The following is a 17858-nucleotide window of genomic DNA, read 5'->3' as shown; positions in this document are numbered from 1 at the left end:
TGACAATGACTCTTCAACAACACATTTCCCACAACAGTTTTTGGTACCAGACAGTGCTTTATACTGATTGTCTAGAATGACCAAAGGCAGAACTCATTTATATATAGATCTAAAACAATGATCAAGTAGACCAGGGAACCAAAACAGCAGGGGAGAAGCAAATACAGGAAGTAATGAAGTTCTATCAAAAAAACCCAAAGTAATATTCTGCCTAAGAGTCAAATATAGCCACAAAACCAAAATGAAAAATGTTGTTTCTTCTCCCTTCTGTGTTAAGCTTTCCATGAGGTCTTTAATCAAAAAGACTCATACCTAAACCAGATGTGTACCTCATTGTTGGAACTCCACCTAAAACCTAGCACCAGTTCTCTCCAGAGACGACCTCCAACACAGGGAAAGGTGCAATTCATCACAACTCAGCTTGACTTTACCTACAAAGCAGCCAAAACCGTGTGCTGGGTGGGACTTTTCACCATCAACACCCTGGCTGAGCCAAGGAATGTTTCCAAAGGCTGACACTTGAACCACTGGGCAGGAACCAGCACCAACGAAAACTTGGTCACTTTGTTCCCAACTCTGCCCCTGACATTACATAAATTGGGGCAAGTCATTTCCCATGGGAGTCCAAGCCAAACTAGTGTTTGCAAGCTCCTTCTGACTGCCTTATACAGAAACTAATACTCTGCATCCCTGATTACTGCTGAATCCAACAAATGAAGTGAATCAGTGCAAGTTCCTTCAGAACTGCCCCAAACCATTCAGTGTAAGCTGTTACTCTATTAGGTCAGTTTTCAGATGTATGAGCGGAGTAATGATGCCACACACAAAATCTGGAGCATTCTGTGTTCTCAGAAATGTAAATAACACCATGAAACGCCACACGGAATATGTAAGCTGCTTTAATAGATTTATCATTATTAAGTGGCAAGAAGTCTTGCCACTCTGCTTTGTAAACCGATTTTACTTAATCACAGTCCCTCTATTTTTTTCCTCATTTAACATGAATACATTCTGTAATTTGTATGTGAAAGATTTATGTAGAGTATGTTCTGGACCACTCTCGCTGACTTTATTCATCAGAAAAACATTAAACATGCGGAAACAGCACCTTATTAAAACTATAGGCCTTTTCTCATTACATCTCCTTTGCTGCTAAGCTAAATGGTCACTGAATAAGCCAAGTCTAAAGAGGTTTTTTTCCTTGTCCTGTGTTCCGAGATGTAGTGGGGCCTGCATAAACATCTGATAAAACCTCACATAAAATAAGTAACTCAGAAGGCTTTGTAAGCAATAGCTGCAGTTGCTTCTTCAGACTAGAGAGCGCTTCTCATGCATTAATGCACTTAGTTAGGTTTTGTGAAGAGCTCAGAGGAGGATGCGCCCTCTTCCTGATATAGTTAGTTGAGCCTGGACTCTGCACCATTGATATTGTTCAGCAACTGTGTGCACCAATAATTTAAAAAAACCCAAGAAATCAGGCTGTTTTTATCAGAAACAAGTAATAAATCTTATCATGACAGTAAAAAAAATGGCCATTTCTGATGTGTGACATTTTCATTGCTTGAGAATGAATCAGTGCAAAGTGAGGTAACCCATGCACCCCAGCACTTAGGGCTGGGGCGCGTTAAACCAGGCGCCGCCTTTTCGAATCCCTCTCCATGTCTTCGGTGGGAGAGTCTCCATTGCACCCTAGAGGGGACACCATGTTCAGCAAAGGGTCTTCAGACGCCCCTCCAAACAGGGACAGCAACAAAGCCACGCCGTAGCCAGTAGCTCGTTCACCCTAGGGGGGAAAAAAAAAACAACAAAAAAATTCACACTTCAGACTGTATAATCTCCACCTAGTTTTAATTTGCCTACTCACTCAATAAGAGCAGTGATGGCTTATGGTCACAGCGAATACTCAGGGTCCCTGGCAGGCCCCTCAGCTTGTGCTTCTCTATCCTTACTGCTACTGGAGTCTGTCCTGGCTACATTAAACCAACACATCAGTTGATTCACATGAGGACAGAGCTCACGCTGACTTGATTTATACTAGCGTTGGCCAGGGCAGGAAATGTTCCACCCAGCATGAGCATGGATTTGGAGTATGAGCTGAGTAAGTTGAGTTTAAAAGCAAAGGAGACGGGGGCGGGGAGGGGAGTAAATTGGCTTGTTTTTTAGGAAAAAAGAATATGCATGAGTTCCATCAAAGGGAGGAGGGGAAAACTCCAAGGGAAAACAAATGTTTTCTCTGCTGCAGGTCAGCAGGCGGGATGATCAACTCTGGTCAATCATCTTAAAACGGTACGGGTGAAAACGGAAGGCCAGGAGTACTGTCCATGAACAGAAAGCAGGCAAGCTGTCAAAGTTTAAAATGGTAAAGATGTTGCTGATTAAAGTGACCGTTAGAATATTTTAAAACCAAAATGAAAAATATGAACAGATGAAGGTATCAAAACAAAGAAATTCCCAACACAGATGAAGAGTCAATGCTTTTCAAAAGAACTCTTCTCCACCCAATTCTCTTGCTTGGAATTGGATGGCAGAGAATTCAGAGTATCTGCAGGCACCAGCAGTTTCCTTTACCCTGCTCGCTTGTCCAGGAAAGTGTCAGGAGTCATACGAACATACTCACTGCATGAACAGGTGCAGCAATGTCTATATGGACCCAGACTCCAGGCCAGTCGAAGCCAATGTGAGAAGCAATGAAGAGCCCAGCACAGGAGCTTGGAGTATTGTCTCGGTCCTGTAGAAATAATAAAAATACAGTTGGTCTTGCAAGAAAAGGTCAATGTTTTATTCTTGCCTGAAGAAAAGACAGTAGTGCAAACCTAGTTCTAAGCTCAACAAATGGCCCTAAAACACACTTTTGCAAACTAACTCTACTGTAAATTCTTTGACTTAATCCCTGGTAGCAGCCTGGTGCTGCTCAACTCCTCTTCTGCCCAAGTTCCTTTCTGCAGTGTTTTTGGAATTTAGCGCACACAGTAGCTCTCAGACACAGCAAAAGCAGCTGCAGCAATCCCTGAGGCCTCTGCTCTCAATTTCCTGGTTTTGGTTTCTGCATTCCCAGTTACTGTCTCTGCTGGTTATATATGACCTAAGGAATACTTGTCTTTACTTCTTAAATGGTCTCCATCCAGGAATTTAGCATTTATCTTAGGGCCATGCTTAAAAGGCAAGCAGCCTAAAGACACTTTTGCAGCAAGCTACCCTGTTTAAAATTGATGCTAAATATCAGTGTAGTGACATACAGCCTGCGAAATCTCCAAGTAAAAGACCCTGAACACCGTAATTATATGGCCCATTTCTAAAAGATTACAGCCCACATGAAAAGCTTTCAGCCAGCTATCAACAGGCCAGCACATTACCTAGAAAACACACATTTTTATGTAGTAAGTTAAAAGAAAAAAAAATTCTTACTGCCACAGAGTTCTTCATATCAGCTACAGCAGAGGTAAATTCACTGAAGTGGAGCTCAGGGCAATACACAAGAGGATGGACCAAGTCTCCACAGTTCCTGCCAGCTTTAACACAAGCCTTTTCCCACTCTTCGTTATTGGTAAGGACAGCAGCATGATACTTTCCTGTAGCAATTCCCTAGTGAGATAGAAGACCAAATCAGGAAGGATCCATCTTAACTGTGCTGGGTAGGATAATTCTGTACTACTCCCTCTCAGCATTAACAGATGCTTTCTATCTAACAAAACCACCAAGAAAATAATGTCTCAAAACTACTCCACAGGAAGGTAGAGTTACAAATGTAGACAAAGACACGGTAGCTACTGCGGAATCTTTTAACATTTCAGAAAGATGATTCTGCAGTGAAGTAGTCTGTACTTGTCTGGCCTATTCAAACCACTGTCCCACAGAAATATTTCTTTGTAGTTACTGACCAACCAAACTGTATCACTTAACAATTATTTATCCTTAGAAATAAAATTAAATCAGCAACAAATTATAAATAAAACATCTAACACACACACACACAGAGCACACCCCAGAAACGTGTCAATCACAGAAACAGTCTGAATGTAACATCCTCATTCATTGGAAAGGTTGCTTCCTTCCAAATACACAAAACCCGGAAGCCACCATTCACATCGGTTTTCCAGTAGGGCAATGATGGGAGACTTTCAAAGGATCGATGTTTACACCACCGTATGCAACATTCATGCTTCTAAAATTTGCCACCATTTCTCCTCCTGATAAGAAGACCAATTCATTTTCTAGAAAATTAAGCCACAAGAATCACAGCTTGTCAATATCACCTTCTACAAAACAGGAAAATATTTAAAAAAACAATAGCACTAAATTTGTACCCTGTGTCCTTCTGTGTATGACTTAGAATTTTATGGACAAGAAAATTTCTCATCACTGTCATCAAATCAGTTTTGCTAATTATAAAGCTACTGAATTGCAAATACTGAATATTGGATTGCTTACATCAGCTGCTAATGTCATCAGAAGAATTAAATTTTCTCTTTCAGTTTGCAAAAGCATAAAAGTTGCATAAAGAAAAAAAAAAACCCTGTTTGGGTATTGCAGTTACAAACATGACACATTCACAGCACATCGCGCACACAGGATTACCGTTTACTGGGGTTGCTGTTGGCAACTTTCTCCTGCACAAGTTTTGGAAGCAATCATCAGTCACAATAGCTCACAGTATCTACCTGCCAGTAAAGACTAGCAGGACAGAGGCAAGGCAATGTATGATGGGACACACAGTCCCTGTCCACTAGCAGTTCTGTATTGGTACCTGAGCTCCAGTAAGAGTGGCCATATCAAGAATGATATCAGCGCCGAGATCTTTGCATGCGTAAGCTACTCCATCAGCCAGTATCAGTCTGCCTTCTGCATCAGTGTTATTGATTTCCACAGTTCTAGGAAGAAGAGAGGTCATTTAACACAACAGTGCTTCAGGCTGGAAGTTAAGACTTGTCTATCTGGACTAGAACACTGGATGAGAAAGCAGACTCAAACCTAATTGTCTTATTTGACTCTGCAAGTCTGTATGGCTGTTTATTCCCCAGCTGCAAGCATCCAGACAGAGCAAACATGGAAAATGGTTACAACAGTATTGCCCTCGTGATCAGGTCTACCTGTTGGGCCTGTGTAACGCCTGGCATGTTGAGCTGGGATTTTAAAATTACTACCACACGAAGAGGTACCATTCCCTGCTTAAAATAAGAAGAGATTCTTACACAATTGCAGCCTGCCTCTGCGACTGAGACAATACAGACTACAAATGGACACAGAAAACTGGCTGTACTGGAAAAAACACCTAAAACTGAGTCCTTTAAGGAAACTTCAGCTCATGATATATGATACACATTTTCATGTGTATTTACATACTCAACAGGAAACTCTACGCACACTTATAACTCACTGCTATGGCTGTCTGAAATCCTATTATCAACATGTAGGAAAGCTGATGAGGGACAGGTTCACAATCTGCAGGGTACTCAGATAAATAGAATCGAAGACAATGTTTCCTCTCAATGTTTCTGTGAAAAGGATAGCTACAATCTTACTTTCCAGAGTAAAGAACATGAATGTCATCAGGTCTTGTTGCACGTGGTCCGACTGCATTCTCGGCCAAACAAAACACAGCATGAAGATTGTCTTTAAAACCCTGTAACAACAAAAGGAGAGAAATGGGGTTTGATTCACATCACGCTAGTTTACTGGGACCAAAATCAATGAGGGATTACAACTTCTTGACCGCAATGCCACTAACTGCATGGCAAATGTATGAGGAATGTCTTACATCTTGAAGCTGAGACCAAGAGCTATAGAAAGCAGGTGAGGAGGTAACACCTAATACTGGTTTTAGAGTTCTCACTGGAGAGTGAATAAAAACCTATATGCATGTGACAGACACACGGGGAAGGGATCTAGAAAGCCCTTGTCAATTAAGCAGTGATCAGTAAGTTCAATCTTCTCTCGGTGGCAAGGTATCTGAATTAAAACATCTTTGACACGCAGCGTGCAGATGCGACTGGAGGGGGTTATGATTCCCTGGGAAGAGCACGTTCTGCTCGTTAGAGCCAGCTCCAGTAAGATCTTCACAAGCACAACCCCAAAGGAACTGGAAACTGTTTCACCAGGAAGCTGCCAGGCTCACCAAAAACAAACCCTAAGTCCCTAAACTACAGTACCCCTGCAAGAAAATCAGCAGGATACACCTCCAAAGATGCGACACTTCTAACAGACTCACAGCAGAGATCACAAACACGTCCTGACTGTGTAACTCCATCTTTTGCAGCCACAAAGGAAAGATCCAAGCAACAGACGCTTCCAACGTGACAGGTACAAAGGCTTGTGAGAGGACATTACACAGCCAGTCGGGATGCTTGGGATTATTTTCCAAACCTTGTATTTTCCACTGCTTTTATGTAGTCTCCAATGACAACAAAGATACAACTGGGGCCATTTGAGAAACTGAGCTTCTTCCCATCACTTCTGCCACGCTGGGGAAGAGCCTACAGTAAGAGTGCAAAATGATGGAAATAATAAATGCCAATATGAAGCCGCTTGTGAACTGTACACTTCTCCTAAAAAGCCAACTCTAGCTGAACTGATTCCGTCTCTGAGAATTTTGTTGTAAAGTAACCTTGATCATGGCAATCCTGGAACGTGGTGGTACTCCGTGTCTCAATGGTTCCCCCAGCTGCCCGCAACACAGCTCACTGCCCTCCACCATCCAACCTGCACCACGGGTCAGACACACGCTACCAGCATCTCTTCCCATGTAAAAGCAAAAATATCCAGGGCTAAGATGAATTTCGGTTGGGTTTTTTTGGGGTGGGTTGGGTGTTTGGTTTTGTTGTTGTTGTTTTTTTTTTTTTTTAACATATCATTCCTGCTGGGAGGCACATAGCATTTTGAAAATTTTTTTTTTTTCCCCCCGTCTCTTCTGGCATATCCTGTTCTGGTTTACTCTGGTTTAAATTCGAGTGCTTATCTGGTTATGGATGATATTTTAAAATGTATGATGATTTTGTTATTTATGCAATGTCTGTATTGTGTGAAGGGATCCTAGAATCAGAGAGGGACACAACAACATTTAACAAATAAAAACATAGTTCCTCCTCAACTGGGATAGCTAGCCTTAAAAACATCAAATTCCTAGGGAAACCAGGGTCAGTTTTACTGTTAATCTCTTGATAAAAGTCCGTGGCTGAAGAAAGCTGGACTTGCCGAATCAGCTTGTTTTGAAGTCTGAAGGGGAAATGTATCAATCAAAACCTTTCAAAATAACTGGCAGCATCCAGAAGCCATAAAGTAGCTTTGCAGTTTCTAGTCCAGGCAGTGGGCAAACAGCACTTTAGATGAGATAATCTTCCATCTGTGACCCTTTGCCCTTCCAAACCAGTCTGTGCAGCTAAACTCACACTCTATTCACAATCTCTCACTGGACTGCACCAAACTTTCCTCCTCCAAGTGGGAGATGTGGTTAATCTACTGTCTTTTCCTGAATCCCATTCCGTCTGTAGCTCTTTAAAAGCAAGATTTACTATGTTAACATGCAGGATCAAGAAAGATTTCAAAAATTTAAGTGAATGTTTTTCTCTTCTCCCTTGTGTTGGAAAGCTCACAATGGATTAAATGCATCTATCTAGAAAAAAAACACTTGCTTAATTTTGTTATTCAAAGCCTTTTAAAATTGCATTTTAAAACTATTGAACAGCATGTAGGCAGATATTTTCCGAAGATGGATAATAACCTCTGCCCCTCTTCCCACAGAGCTTTCTATCCAACGCACGTTTCCAACTTCAGTCTTTGTGACAAAGCATAGCTAATTTAAATCCCTTCCAGCTTTGTATTATTCTTCATTTAAAAGAAAAAGTCTTGAAAGAGCAATGCCAAATTATTTCCACTGTCTATCTGAATACATTTTCTGTAGGGATTTCATTAACAGGTCTTCTTACACGAGGTCATAAAATTAAGCGACGAGATCATTCTTCTGTTTTTAAACATAAAGGCACAGATTTTTTCTGAGGTATGACTGCTTCATCAGGCTCAGTTTGTCCAAACATACCACTGCCAGTTTATTCACTGTTACAAGAACTGCAGATAAAGTGACAGATCACTTATGTTCACACCTCCTGTGACCGTGAATGCCCTTCTCTCAGTGCAGACAACTACACACAAAACTACTTTGGAGACAAGAACTGAATCACCAAAAGAAGGTACCACATCCACGGCCTTCCCAGACTCTCCCAAAGCATCATTTAAGTTCTAGCTCTTGTCCCTTGCAAATGCATGATCCAACTTTCTGAAAAACTTAGTTATGGGAAGTGAGCCGTTTTGCTTAAGATGCAGCTCACAAATCTGTTTTCAATTTTAAGTCTCTGCAGATAACTGTGAAGTTTACAATCTTTCCACATCAAACATGCTCCTAGGGCCAAGGCACAGAGCTAAACTGTTGAGAAATGGGAATCTGGCACTGATCATCCCCTGGACAAAGCTTCCATCAGATCTATGCATTAATCTGCAGCAATAAATGTTCTTTGAACTTTGGATACACTTTGGAGGCAATAGCTGCTCTGTCAGCAAGACTCGGACATGGGATTTGTGGAGAAGGCAGTTTTATTGGCAGTGGCCACTTCTTTTCCCCAGTTCATACTGTTAAAGTGTAATATCCATTTTTTTAATTCTTTCTATTTCAATACCTGGCTTCCTCTCAGCTCCCCCACTACTTTCTGCCCGCAGGAGCAAACCAACAAGCAGCTCCTGATGAGACTAGAGCTGCCACTTCCCCAGTAAGTTAATATTAGAACTGGCACAGGAATTGGAATATGGACAGACTTCATATCCCAGAGTCGCTCATCTCCTTTGCTAAGGGGATGACAGCTGCCCCAAATCCCACAGCTTAAACAAAATCAGTACTGGATAACTCAGGTATAAATCCAACTCAAGGAACTAGAAACCACTCAGTTTGAAAAAAAAAAACTTGAAATTAAAATAAATAAAATAAAATCAATAGAATAAAATAAATTAGCACTCAAGGAATTTCTCACAATTCTCAAGATCCCAGTAAGGATTTGAAATATTTTCCTGAAATAGCAGAAAGAGCAGAGTGGCTCCAAATCATTAACAGCCGTGGCAGGTCAGAACTTCAGGATTAGACTGGCCTCCATACCTGGGAATATATCCAAAAGCCAGACTGCTCCTTGGCAATACTAGGCTACATGGTATCAATTAACACGTTTTACTTACTTGCTTTACAGTGGCTTTGAAGGCACCCAAAATAGCAGCTGCTCCACCACAGTCTCGTTTCATTCCAGGCATAGTAGTCTGTTTCAGAACCATAGAGATTTAGTTTCCTTTAGAAGAGAATTTCACACTAACACCTTCTAAAACTAGTATTTCTGATGCTTCTGTAACTCTGGTCTTGACAGTGCTCAGTCATAACAGAAACACAGAACACGTGCATCTGCTTACTGGTGGATCTTCCCTTAGAACTGGAAAATACTAAACCTCTGCTGCTAATTTGTTAGAAAAAAAGAATGAAAAAGGTTGTTTACAAATTCACACTGAGGCCAGCTCACATGGGTTTTGGATCTGTATCTAAAGTCAGAAATTAAACATCTTTGTTTCTAGCTTTCTCCTAGCAGTGAAAAATACTTAAAGAGCAAAATATCAGGTAGCCATTTAACTGCTCTGTAAAACGTTCTTTGAATCCTATTCAGTCTTCTCCCCTGGTATTTTGTGTCCATATGGATAACAGTAGATAAAGTGTTTACTCAAATAAATATACTTTGGTTTTCTACACACATTAACTGAATTATTTCCATTAGAAAACAGCACTGTAAGCAAAGGCAGCAGAAGAACAAGTGCTTATGTACCTTTCCCTTAATGCTGAGTCCTCCAGTATCATACACAATACCTTTGCCCACCCATGCAATGGTCTGTGTAGCACCGTCTGGAGTGTGACTGAGAACTGCTAGGGCTGGAGGATGGAGAGCTGCCTTGCCAACTCCGTAGATACCTGGAAAACAGAGAATTAAACCACTTGTGGGGAAGAAAGACTGTGGGGAGCAATCTGAATCTATTTTCTGTAACATCTTGGAATACTGTGGGCAATAAAACTGTTTGAAAAATGTGCAAATAAAACATTACAATGGAGAGGGCAAAAAGTTCCAATTAATTGCCAGGATAAAAGCTGAATTTTCAACAAGATATACCTCCAAAGCCTCTCTCTTTCAGCTCCTCATCTCGAATAATGGTAGGAGTAATCCCAAGATCCTTGCCAACTTTTTTGATTTCCTTAATCATTAAAAGAAAAAGAACATCGTCAGTCAGTCATCAGAAGGACACATTTGTGTCTCTCCACACATATGGGTACCCACATAAGGGTTTTGTGTGATTTTTGCACACCTACAAACATTCACAATTTTGGGAGTGGTGCTGGTTTTCCAATGGCCTAATTCCACTGAGACATCCTTGACTTACTACGGCATGAAATACAAATTTGACCTTTAAGCTTCGCCAATAAAAGAAATCTTCAGAGGTAAAGGCCAGCTGTTGACTCTATTGGATCATAATGCAATAGGACAGGAATATTTTCATTGTCAACAGCTTTCCAGATCTTTACGATAAAACTCTTTTGGAAACAAATCAACTTCTGTCCCATAATTTCAGAAACTCTTATCATCATCAGGCTTAAGACATCACTAGCACTGGCACAGAAGCCAGTGTCAAATGAACAACTCATGTTTTCTGACTCCCAGTGCCTACTCCAAGCTTTCCACTCCATCTCCTTTCAACTTACCAAAGTTCTACGAAATATTAAAGGCCAAAGAAACTACCTCAGCAACCTTGGATGGGTTCTTTGATGTGCTTCCCACTGCTGACATACAGGTTTTGCTAACAGATGGCAACACTAGTTTTTGATTACTTTAGTCTAGACTTACAATTAGTAACTCTTACTCATCAGGTGTATTACCTACCTCCAGGAAGTTATCTGTGTTCATCTCATTGCAAGGGGTGTCCACAATTCGAGCAGCCAGCCTCACTCCTTCTGTAGCACTTGCCAGACACTATGAAAAGAAGTGAGGACACCTGAGAACTGACTTGGGTTTGGCTAGCTTTCTGCACAGCTTTGCATTTAGTCCTATGCAGCCTACACCAGATACGTGGTTCCTCTGGAGCACATCAATGCTGAACTGCAACTGACCACAGGCAGTTGTACAGTATTAAATAACGTCAACCAAGCTAACGGTTATTCTTCATCTGTGTTAAGCTTACGTTATATTCCCCTGTGCTCTAATTTCTAAGCAACTGTATTCCTTCTCACAGTGAATTGATATTGCAAAACCAGTAGCCTTCTCCACTACCAACGCGAGACCAGGAAGGCAATGTGAGGTGGAGGAAAGAAAGATAAGAGGAAGCAAACTCAGGTAGTCGCAGTGAGCTTGTAGGCTGCACCTGTTTCCTCATTCTTGTGGCAAAATGGACTGACCCTCACCTGGACTGAGGTTAAAAACTTATCTAAGGAGGAGTGGACAGAACCAAAACGGTCCACAGTGAGCATGCTGAGGCTGTTTCCTTAAAGAAGGATCCTCCTGGCATAACGGACAATGGGGGCACCAGACAGTATGCTTCAACTTTTAACCCCTGTGAATCAACAACCTGAAACAAAAAGCCTAGGTGGACGGAAACTTTCTTCAAGCTTTCCAGTAGCCGCACTACACTGAAGACCACACACAGCAGAAAGGCGAGTCAAGATGGGTTTCAAAGGAATCTGATGTGTTGGATAGTTATTCGTGCTGAGGCATCTAAAATTTGGCTTGGCCAGACTGGCCTAAGGACTCCATAAATTCCATATCCAGAAGACTCCAACTTTGGCTTGCTTTGGAATGGTGCCCGATTCCCTACAATTACTTTTGATTGCTTTACTTCCCCTAAAGGGATAAGGACCTCCTCAGGAGCCAAGCTAGGTTTGGAGTGATTCACCATTAGGATCACGCATGTAAATGGAAGTGCTCTATCCCAAACGTCAAGTCTGAGGAAAACAATATGACTTAAAGAAATAAGCTGTGCAGCCTTTAAGTGCCCTGTGAAACTGTGACAGTCCCTTCTAGTCCTCACCATAAAATATCCTGGACAATGCAGTTAAGCGCAAAATATAGCAACACGCTAAGGGAGAGGTTTATCTAAAAGAATCCTAGCACGTGCTTCTTCCATGCTCTACGTTAGCTGTCTGGTGCTGGTTGAATTTAAGGGGTGAAAACTTAGCTTGGAGGAAGCCAGTAATAGTTTTGGCACTGACATCAAGGGGAAGAACAGAAGGTAGAAATCACTTCAGCTTTGTTTTTTAATCATAAATATCCCAAGTGGTTTGGAATCTACCTATCTGAAGGAACTGTTTTTGACACCAGTTTTGTTTTTTCTGATTTGGGGCAAGGAAAAATTCAGTGATCAATGGCTGTACTCATAGCATATCTGTCTCTGTCACTTTCCTGAAAACTGGTCTGGCATCATTTACTGTGTCCATTCAGTTGGTAGAGTAAGAACAAAGAACGGAGTAAAAGATATTGAAAGAAAAAAAAAATACCCTAAAGCTGCAATTCTGTGAATTTCAGATGCAGCAACACTGTCTCCTTAGTAAAATCCACTACCAAAATTTTAAATGCATTTGTATAACCTCACAGACTGATCAGCTGAGTGTGTCCATCTATAGTGAAGCATGGAACCTGGAGAGCTGTCTAACAGCTTAAGTGAAAACTTTGGTAGAGCTTTTAGGTTAGGATCTTGAAGAGGAAAGACCTAACACACTAAAAGTCACCTGATGTGGAGTTTCTCCTCTATAACAGTCAAGTACCAGGGAAAGAGTCTTTGATTATCTACTACTGAAAGACAACTTAGACATATTTAACTGTTACGTACGGCTCATCTCCAAGCTGTATCATTTCCTAGGGTCTTGTTTCTGGCTACAGTTCTGCTAGAAAAACTCAGCCAGAGGGATACATCGGACAGAAACAGCAGAGGCCATATGTGATCCCAGGACAAGCAATTTTTAGTGACTTCGCTGTGATATTCACCTGCACAGCCACATACAGATTTTTCCTGGGCAAAGCAAAGTCAGAAGCCCACACACCAAAGGCAATGTAATATTAAAGGCTAAAAAGACACTATTTGCATCTCTGATAAACACGAGAAAGCAGACCTGTTCTTTGTGCTACTTGTTTGGTGTTTTCCACCCCTCAAATCTAAATTCTGAATAACATCTTCAGCCTTTACTGCAGTTAATACGTTCAATATTTCTAGTCAGAGGTGCTGCGAGTCAATCAATTTCAAGGAACTTTGATCTAGGATAACTTACTACTTTAGATACAACATCTATTCCATACGTAGCCCGAGACAGATGTATTTGTGCTTGCAACAAATTGAAGGAAAAAAAATAATTTCAGGGAATAATGGGAAAAAAAAACGATGATGGAAAAAAACAAAACCTTACTTTAAGTGTTGCTACTTCTATTGGTCCATTGTTTTGTCCAACCAGGAAAAACTCTACTGTTACAGTTTTCTTCTCTGTGCGTCTTGATGCACTGGACCGATGTGTGAACAAGGGGAAAGCTCTGGCCAACGCACAAGCCGAAGCAAAGACTTCGGACCGCTCACAGACCATCTGAAACACCAGCCAGAAGACAAACACGTCAGACAACATCAGGGATGTGGAAGACTACATTTAAAAGGATCTGTTACCCGTGATATTACTGGTGAAGAGGGGGTGTGGGGGGGGGAAAGAGGTGAGTGGGAAATAACTGATGTCTGACTCAAGACATACCCATACGTCATGTTTTGCATGGATGGAGTGGCAGTACTAACAGTACCACATGGAATTGGTTCAGTTCATTTCCCATATGGAAGTGAATTACACTGCTGGACTTGACTGCGGGGGAATTAGTACATCCTTATAAGGGAGCTGGACTACTTTAATTATACTAGTGCAATTAACACAGGCTGGCTTACAGATCAAGACGAAAAAGCATGGCAATCACCAATGTTTGTTCAAAACAAATACAGAAGTGATATGAGAATGTGGCTAACATTAACTCGAAGCTTTTTAACATGTAGAATATTTTTCTGAAGTTCATTACAGAAACTACCAATGGAAAGCAGTTTTAGCTGCTTCGAAGTTAACTGTAAGGGAAAAACATTTAAGCAGAGTTATTACTCTTGCAAATAAGTTTTCCCAGTAAAGAGTATAATTACATTTTGTTACTCCTGACTCTGTGAACTTTCTCTAACAACCTAGAAATCCGAATTAATCTGGAGGAGCCACAGAAACAAGTAACGAATTCATCAGGCTCATACAGAAAATGACCAAAGCAGTCCAAGAGCTTGTCCTGCAAAAAGACTCACATGGGAGCATTAGTTTGCATTAAGACTTTTAGAACTCACTGAATAACACAACCACGGCACCTTAAATGGGTTATGCAATATAGACATAGCACCCTGCATGCAGGCTATGTCAATCTGCTAAAGCATGTGCTAATGTCATAAATCCTGGTTTGAAAAAAGCCACTACTGACTCCCTTTGCATGGACATTCCTAGTTGAAGACATTCCATATGTACCCAGCCTTAATTCCCTCTAGCTGCTCGAGCATGCATAAGCTATTATAGTTAGGTCTTGTTTACGCGTCAGTGCAAAGCCACTTATAAATGTCAGCATAATTATATTGGTAAAGCTTGCCCACCTCCAGTCTCCTTGGATACAACTAAAATCCTGAAAAGTCGAGAAAATACTTCACTAGACATTTCACTAGAAGCATTTTCAAACCACCACTTACAACAATACATCTGTTGACACCTCCTGGAAGGCAATTTCTAACCAGGCGGGTGACGAACTGAGCTGCAGACGGACTATTATGCCGGCTGACCCTGGAAGGCAAAGCGGCCACAGTGGCATAATTCAGGTAGAGAGGGCAGCTGTCGGTGGGGTTTGGATTCAGAGTGCTTAAAGCAGATTGCCATATCTGGGGAGAAAAGAAGAATTTAAAGACAAAGAACTGTATCAGACTTTTCCTTCCATCTCATTCCCACTACATTTAGGCACTCTTTAATCGCAAGGTTTTAGGTGTCGTGAACAAAGACATTGTGCACCCACTTTTAAATGCAATAACCTCCAGAGTGAAAAGACGGGAAATACTGTGAACCTGTTTATGAACCAGAAAACATAAACATGCTTTCCATGATAAGCATCTCTTTTAAGCCATATGAACTACAATTTTAAACCACAGCATTTAGTGCAAAGGCTGCTTCAGAGCCTTTTTTAAGTGCAGACAGTTTTGCTAGCAATAAATAGATGGACTGATTAACTAGTCCTGAATCATCCTTTCGTGTATAAACTTAATTAAAAAAAAAAGGGTAGCTAAATATTGCCACGAGAGACTCAGAGTTCAGCAAAAAAACCCTGCCAAACATCTAGCGACCTAAAAGCCGCAGCGCAAAACATTATCATTTTACCACGAGCCATCGACACCATCTAAATAAAAATAGGTCCGCACATCCCAGCGCAGGAGCTGAAAGCCGGGGAGGGGACGCGCTGCCACCCCCGCCGGCCATCCGGCCCCCGCCAAGGCGCGTTTCAGCAGTTCCGTTAATTGCGGGCATCCAGCCGCCCTCCGCGCCTCGCCGCGGGCACACGGGGTGCGGGAGCGGAGCCGCCGCGCTTCACCCGCCGGCCGGGAAGGGCTGCGCGGGTCCCCCCGCCGCAGCAACAGGCTCCCGCCGGACCCCGCTGCCGTCCCCGCGCCCGGCTCGCTGCGCGGCGCGGCGACCCGCTCGTTCCCCGTTGGTTCTTCCGTTCGGGGCCGCTCCGAGGAGGTTTCACGGGGCAAACCCCTCTGGCTGCGGGGTTCGCGGCCAGGCTCCCGGGCGCGGGCGCCAGCCCCCCTCGCCGCGGCAGGCCCCGGCGCCGCGCAAGCAGCCGCAGGCCGGGCGCGCCCCCGCCTCCCCCGCACCACGAGGCCGCCCGGGGAGACGCGGCCTCGGGAGGGCCCGCGGGCGCGCCGCGGGGGGACGGTGCCGGAGCGGGGGCCGCGCTCCCCGCCCCGCGCCGCCGCCTCGGGGCGGTGTGGGGAACGGGGACGCCGCGCTCCCGCCGCAGCCCGGCCTCACCTCCTCGGTGACCCGCGGCTGCAGCTTGCCCCGCAGCTGGGCCCAGGGCAGGCGGTGGAGGTTGTGCAGCTGGCCCAGCACGAGCAACGGGCGGCTCTGCGGGTCCGCCTCGCCGGCGCTGGCCTGGAACTCCAGCTGCACGTTCGCCATCTTCCTGCCCCCGGCCCGGCTCGGCTCGGCCCGCCCGCACGGCCCCGCCCCGGCGCCGGCTCCGGCTCCGCGGGGCGGGCACCGCGGCGGCGCGGGCGGCCCCCGGCGGCCGCGCAGGGCAGCGCGGGCGGGCGGCGCGCCCGGCCGGGCGGGGCGCGGGACCCGGATGCCGCGGAGGGAGGCGGGCCCGCCGCCGGCGGGGCCGGGGGTCGCTGTGCCCTTCCCGACCCCTTCCGAAACGGGCATCCCGTGCTGCGGCCTCGCAGCCCAGACCCGGCCCGGCGCCCCCGGCTCCGCACCCGGGCGCGATGCGGGGCTCGTTCGCTGCGGGGTTCTCCCGCACCAGGCGAGCGCTGGGAGCTCCGGGCGAGGAAAAAGCCGTGTGCCGGGGCTTTGTGTTTGACCCGGGCTGCAGATAACGCACGAGTAGATCAGGGTGTTTACAATTTCATAGGTTGTGGACGAAAAGGGAAAAAAAAATACACGGTAACACCGTGCGAAGTGCGAGATCCCCTGTGTTCCCGTTTCAGAGAGGGAAAGGTGATAGTACGGAGGCAGCTGCCTCCCTGTACCACGGACGTGCAATTTATCAAGCTGAAAGTCCTTATTTCCCCTTCATAATACCGTTTTAGGATGGAAATGGTTCATTTTGGAAGTGTGAAGTGACATGGGGATAAAAATGGAAAAATCTGAATTCTTCTCTTCCTCATGAAGTTAAATACTGGATAAAACATATACCTAAAAAATATTCCAGAAGCGGAAAAGCCAAAATAGACTCCAAGGTACAGTGTGGGAATTCATTAAAAGGAAACATTTTCCAAATGCCAGCTTTAATAGTAAATTTAAATGTTTGTTTTAAATGTAATAGGATATTTATCCTCATCTTTTCGTGTTTGCCAAGCACCTCCTATTAACGTTAGGTCAGGAGGGAATCGATACTTGTTAATCTGCAGCTATGAAAGATAGGAAAGTCTAAACATCAGAAAGGGAGTGCACTTCCACTTACACTGAAAAAGTGAATGCTGATGCATATAATGGAAATACACCTAAAAAGAAAAAAAAAAAATAGACTGAATTCCAGAAAATACTTCCTTAGAGTAAGGTCTTACTCAGTCTCGGAAGGGACATTAAGGAAACTTTATTGCCTGATACATTTAAAATTAGCCTGAATAAAAGATCTAGCAAAATCTGTTGCAGAGGTCAGTCATGCATCCTCATGGAAGGCATAACTCAATAAACAAGTTCCACCTCCCAACTTTTACGAGTCTCTTTACTGAGCCACAGAACATAAACTGTTTAGGGGTTCACTGTTACTGCAATACATATGGACAGTGTGGGAGATAAGAAAGACAGCAACACCGAGCAATTATTTCAGGACTGAGACATTCCAAAGATTCTATGAGGCAGTAAGCTCCTTGTCATCGAGTACAAATTCTGCTATTCCTGCTACTGCAAGAACATCACTACAGCGCTGTGCCTGAATCCTCGTTATCTGACAGGGAAACAAAGCACTAGGAAATACTCATCTAATCCCCAATCCTTCTCTCATTCAAGTTAAGGACAGCAGAGGAGGGTCCTACTCAGGCAA

General features: G+C 43.6%; 1 protein-coding gene across 1 annotated transcript; it reads right to left on the bottom strand.

Annotated features, from left to right (window-relative positions):
• Positions 1–883: 883 nt before the first annotated feature.
• NPEPL1 (aminopeptidase like 1) lies at positions 884–16270 on the bottom strand. The gene is made up of 12 exons (XM_086622741.1): positions 16121–16270; positions 14791–14976; positions 13454–13624; positions 10944–11033; positions 10179–10260; positions 9840–9982; positions 9211–9288; positions 5520–5620; positions 4745–4868; positions 3406–3582; positions 2618–2728; positions 884–1783 (listed from the first exon to the last, which is right to left on the bottom strand). The coding sequence occupies exons 1-12, from the start codon at positions 16268–16270 to the stop codon at positions 1625–1627; spliced, it is 1572 nt and encodes a 523-aa protein (XP_086478867.1). The 3' UTR covers positions 884–1624.
• Positions 16271–17858: the final 1588 nt, after the last annotated feature.

The sequence above is a fragment of the Tauraco erythrolophus genome, chromosome 18 (genome assembly GCF_009769465.1).
Source record: "Tauraco erythrolophus isolate bTauEry1 chromosome 18, bTauEry1.pri, whole genome shotgun sequence".
Lineage (NCBI taxonomy): Eukaryota > Metazoa > Chordata > Aves > Musophagiformes > Musophagidae > Tauraco > Tauraco erythrolophus.
The sequence above is the reverse complement of the archived record's forward strand: the minus strand, read 5'-3'. Positions and strand labels throughout refer to the sequence as shown.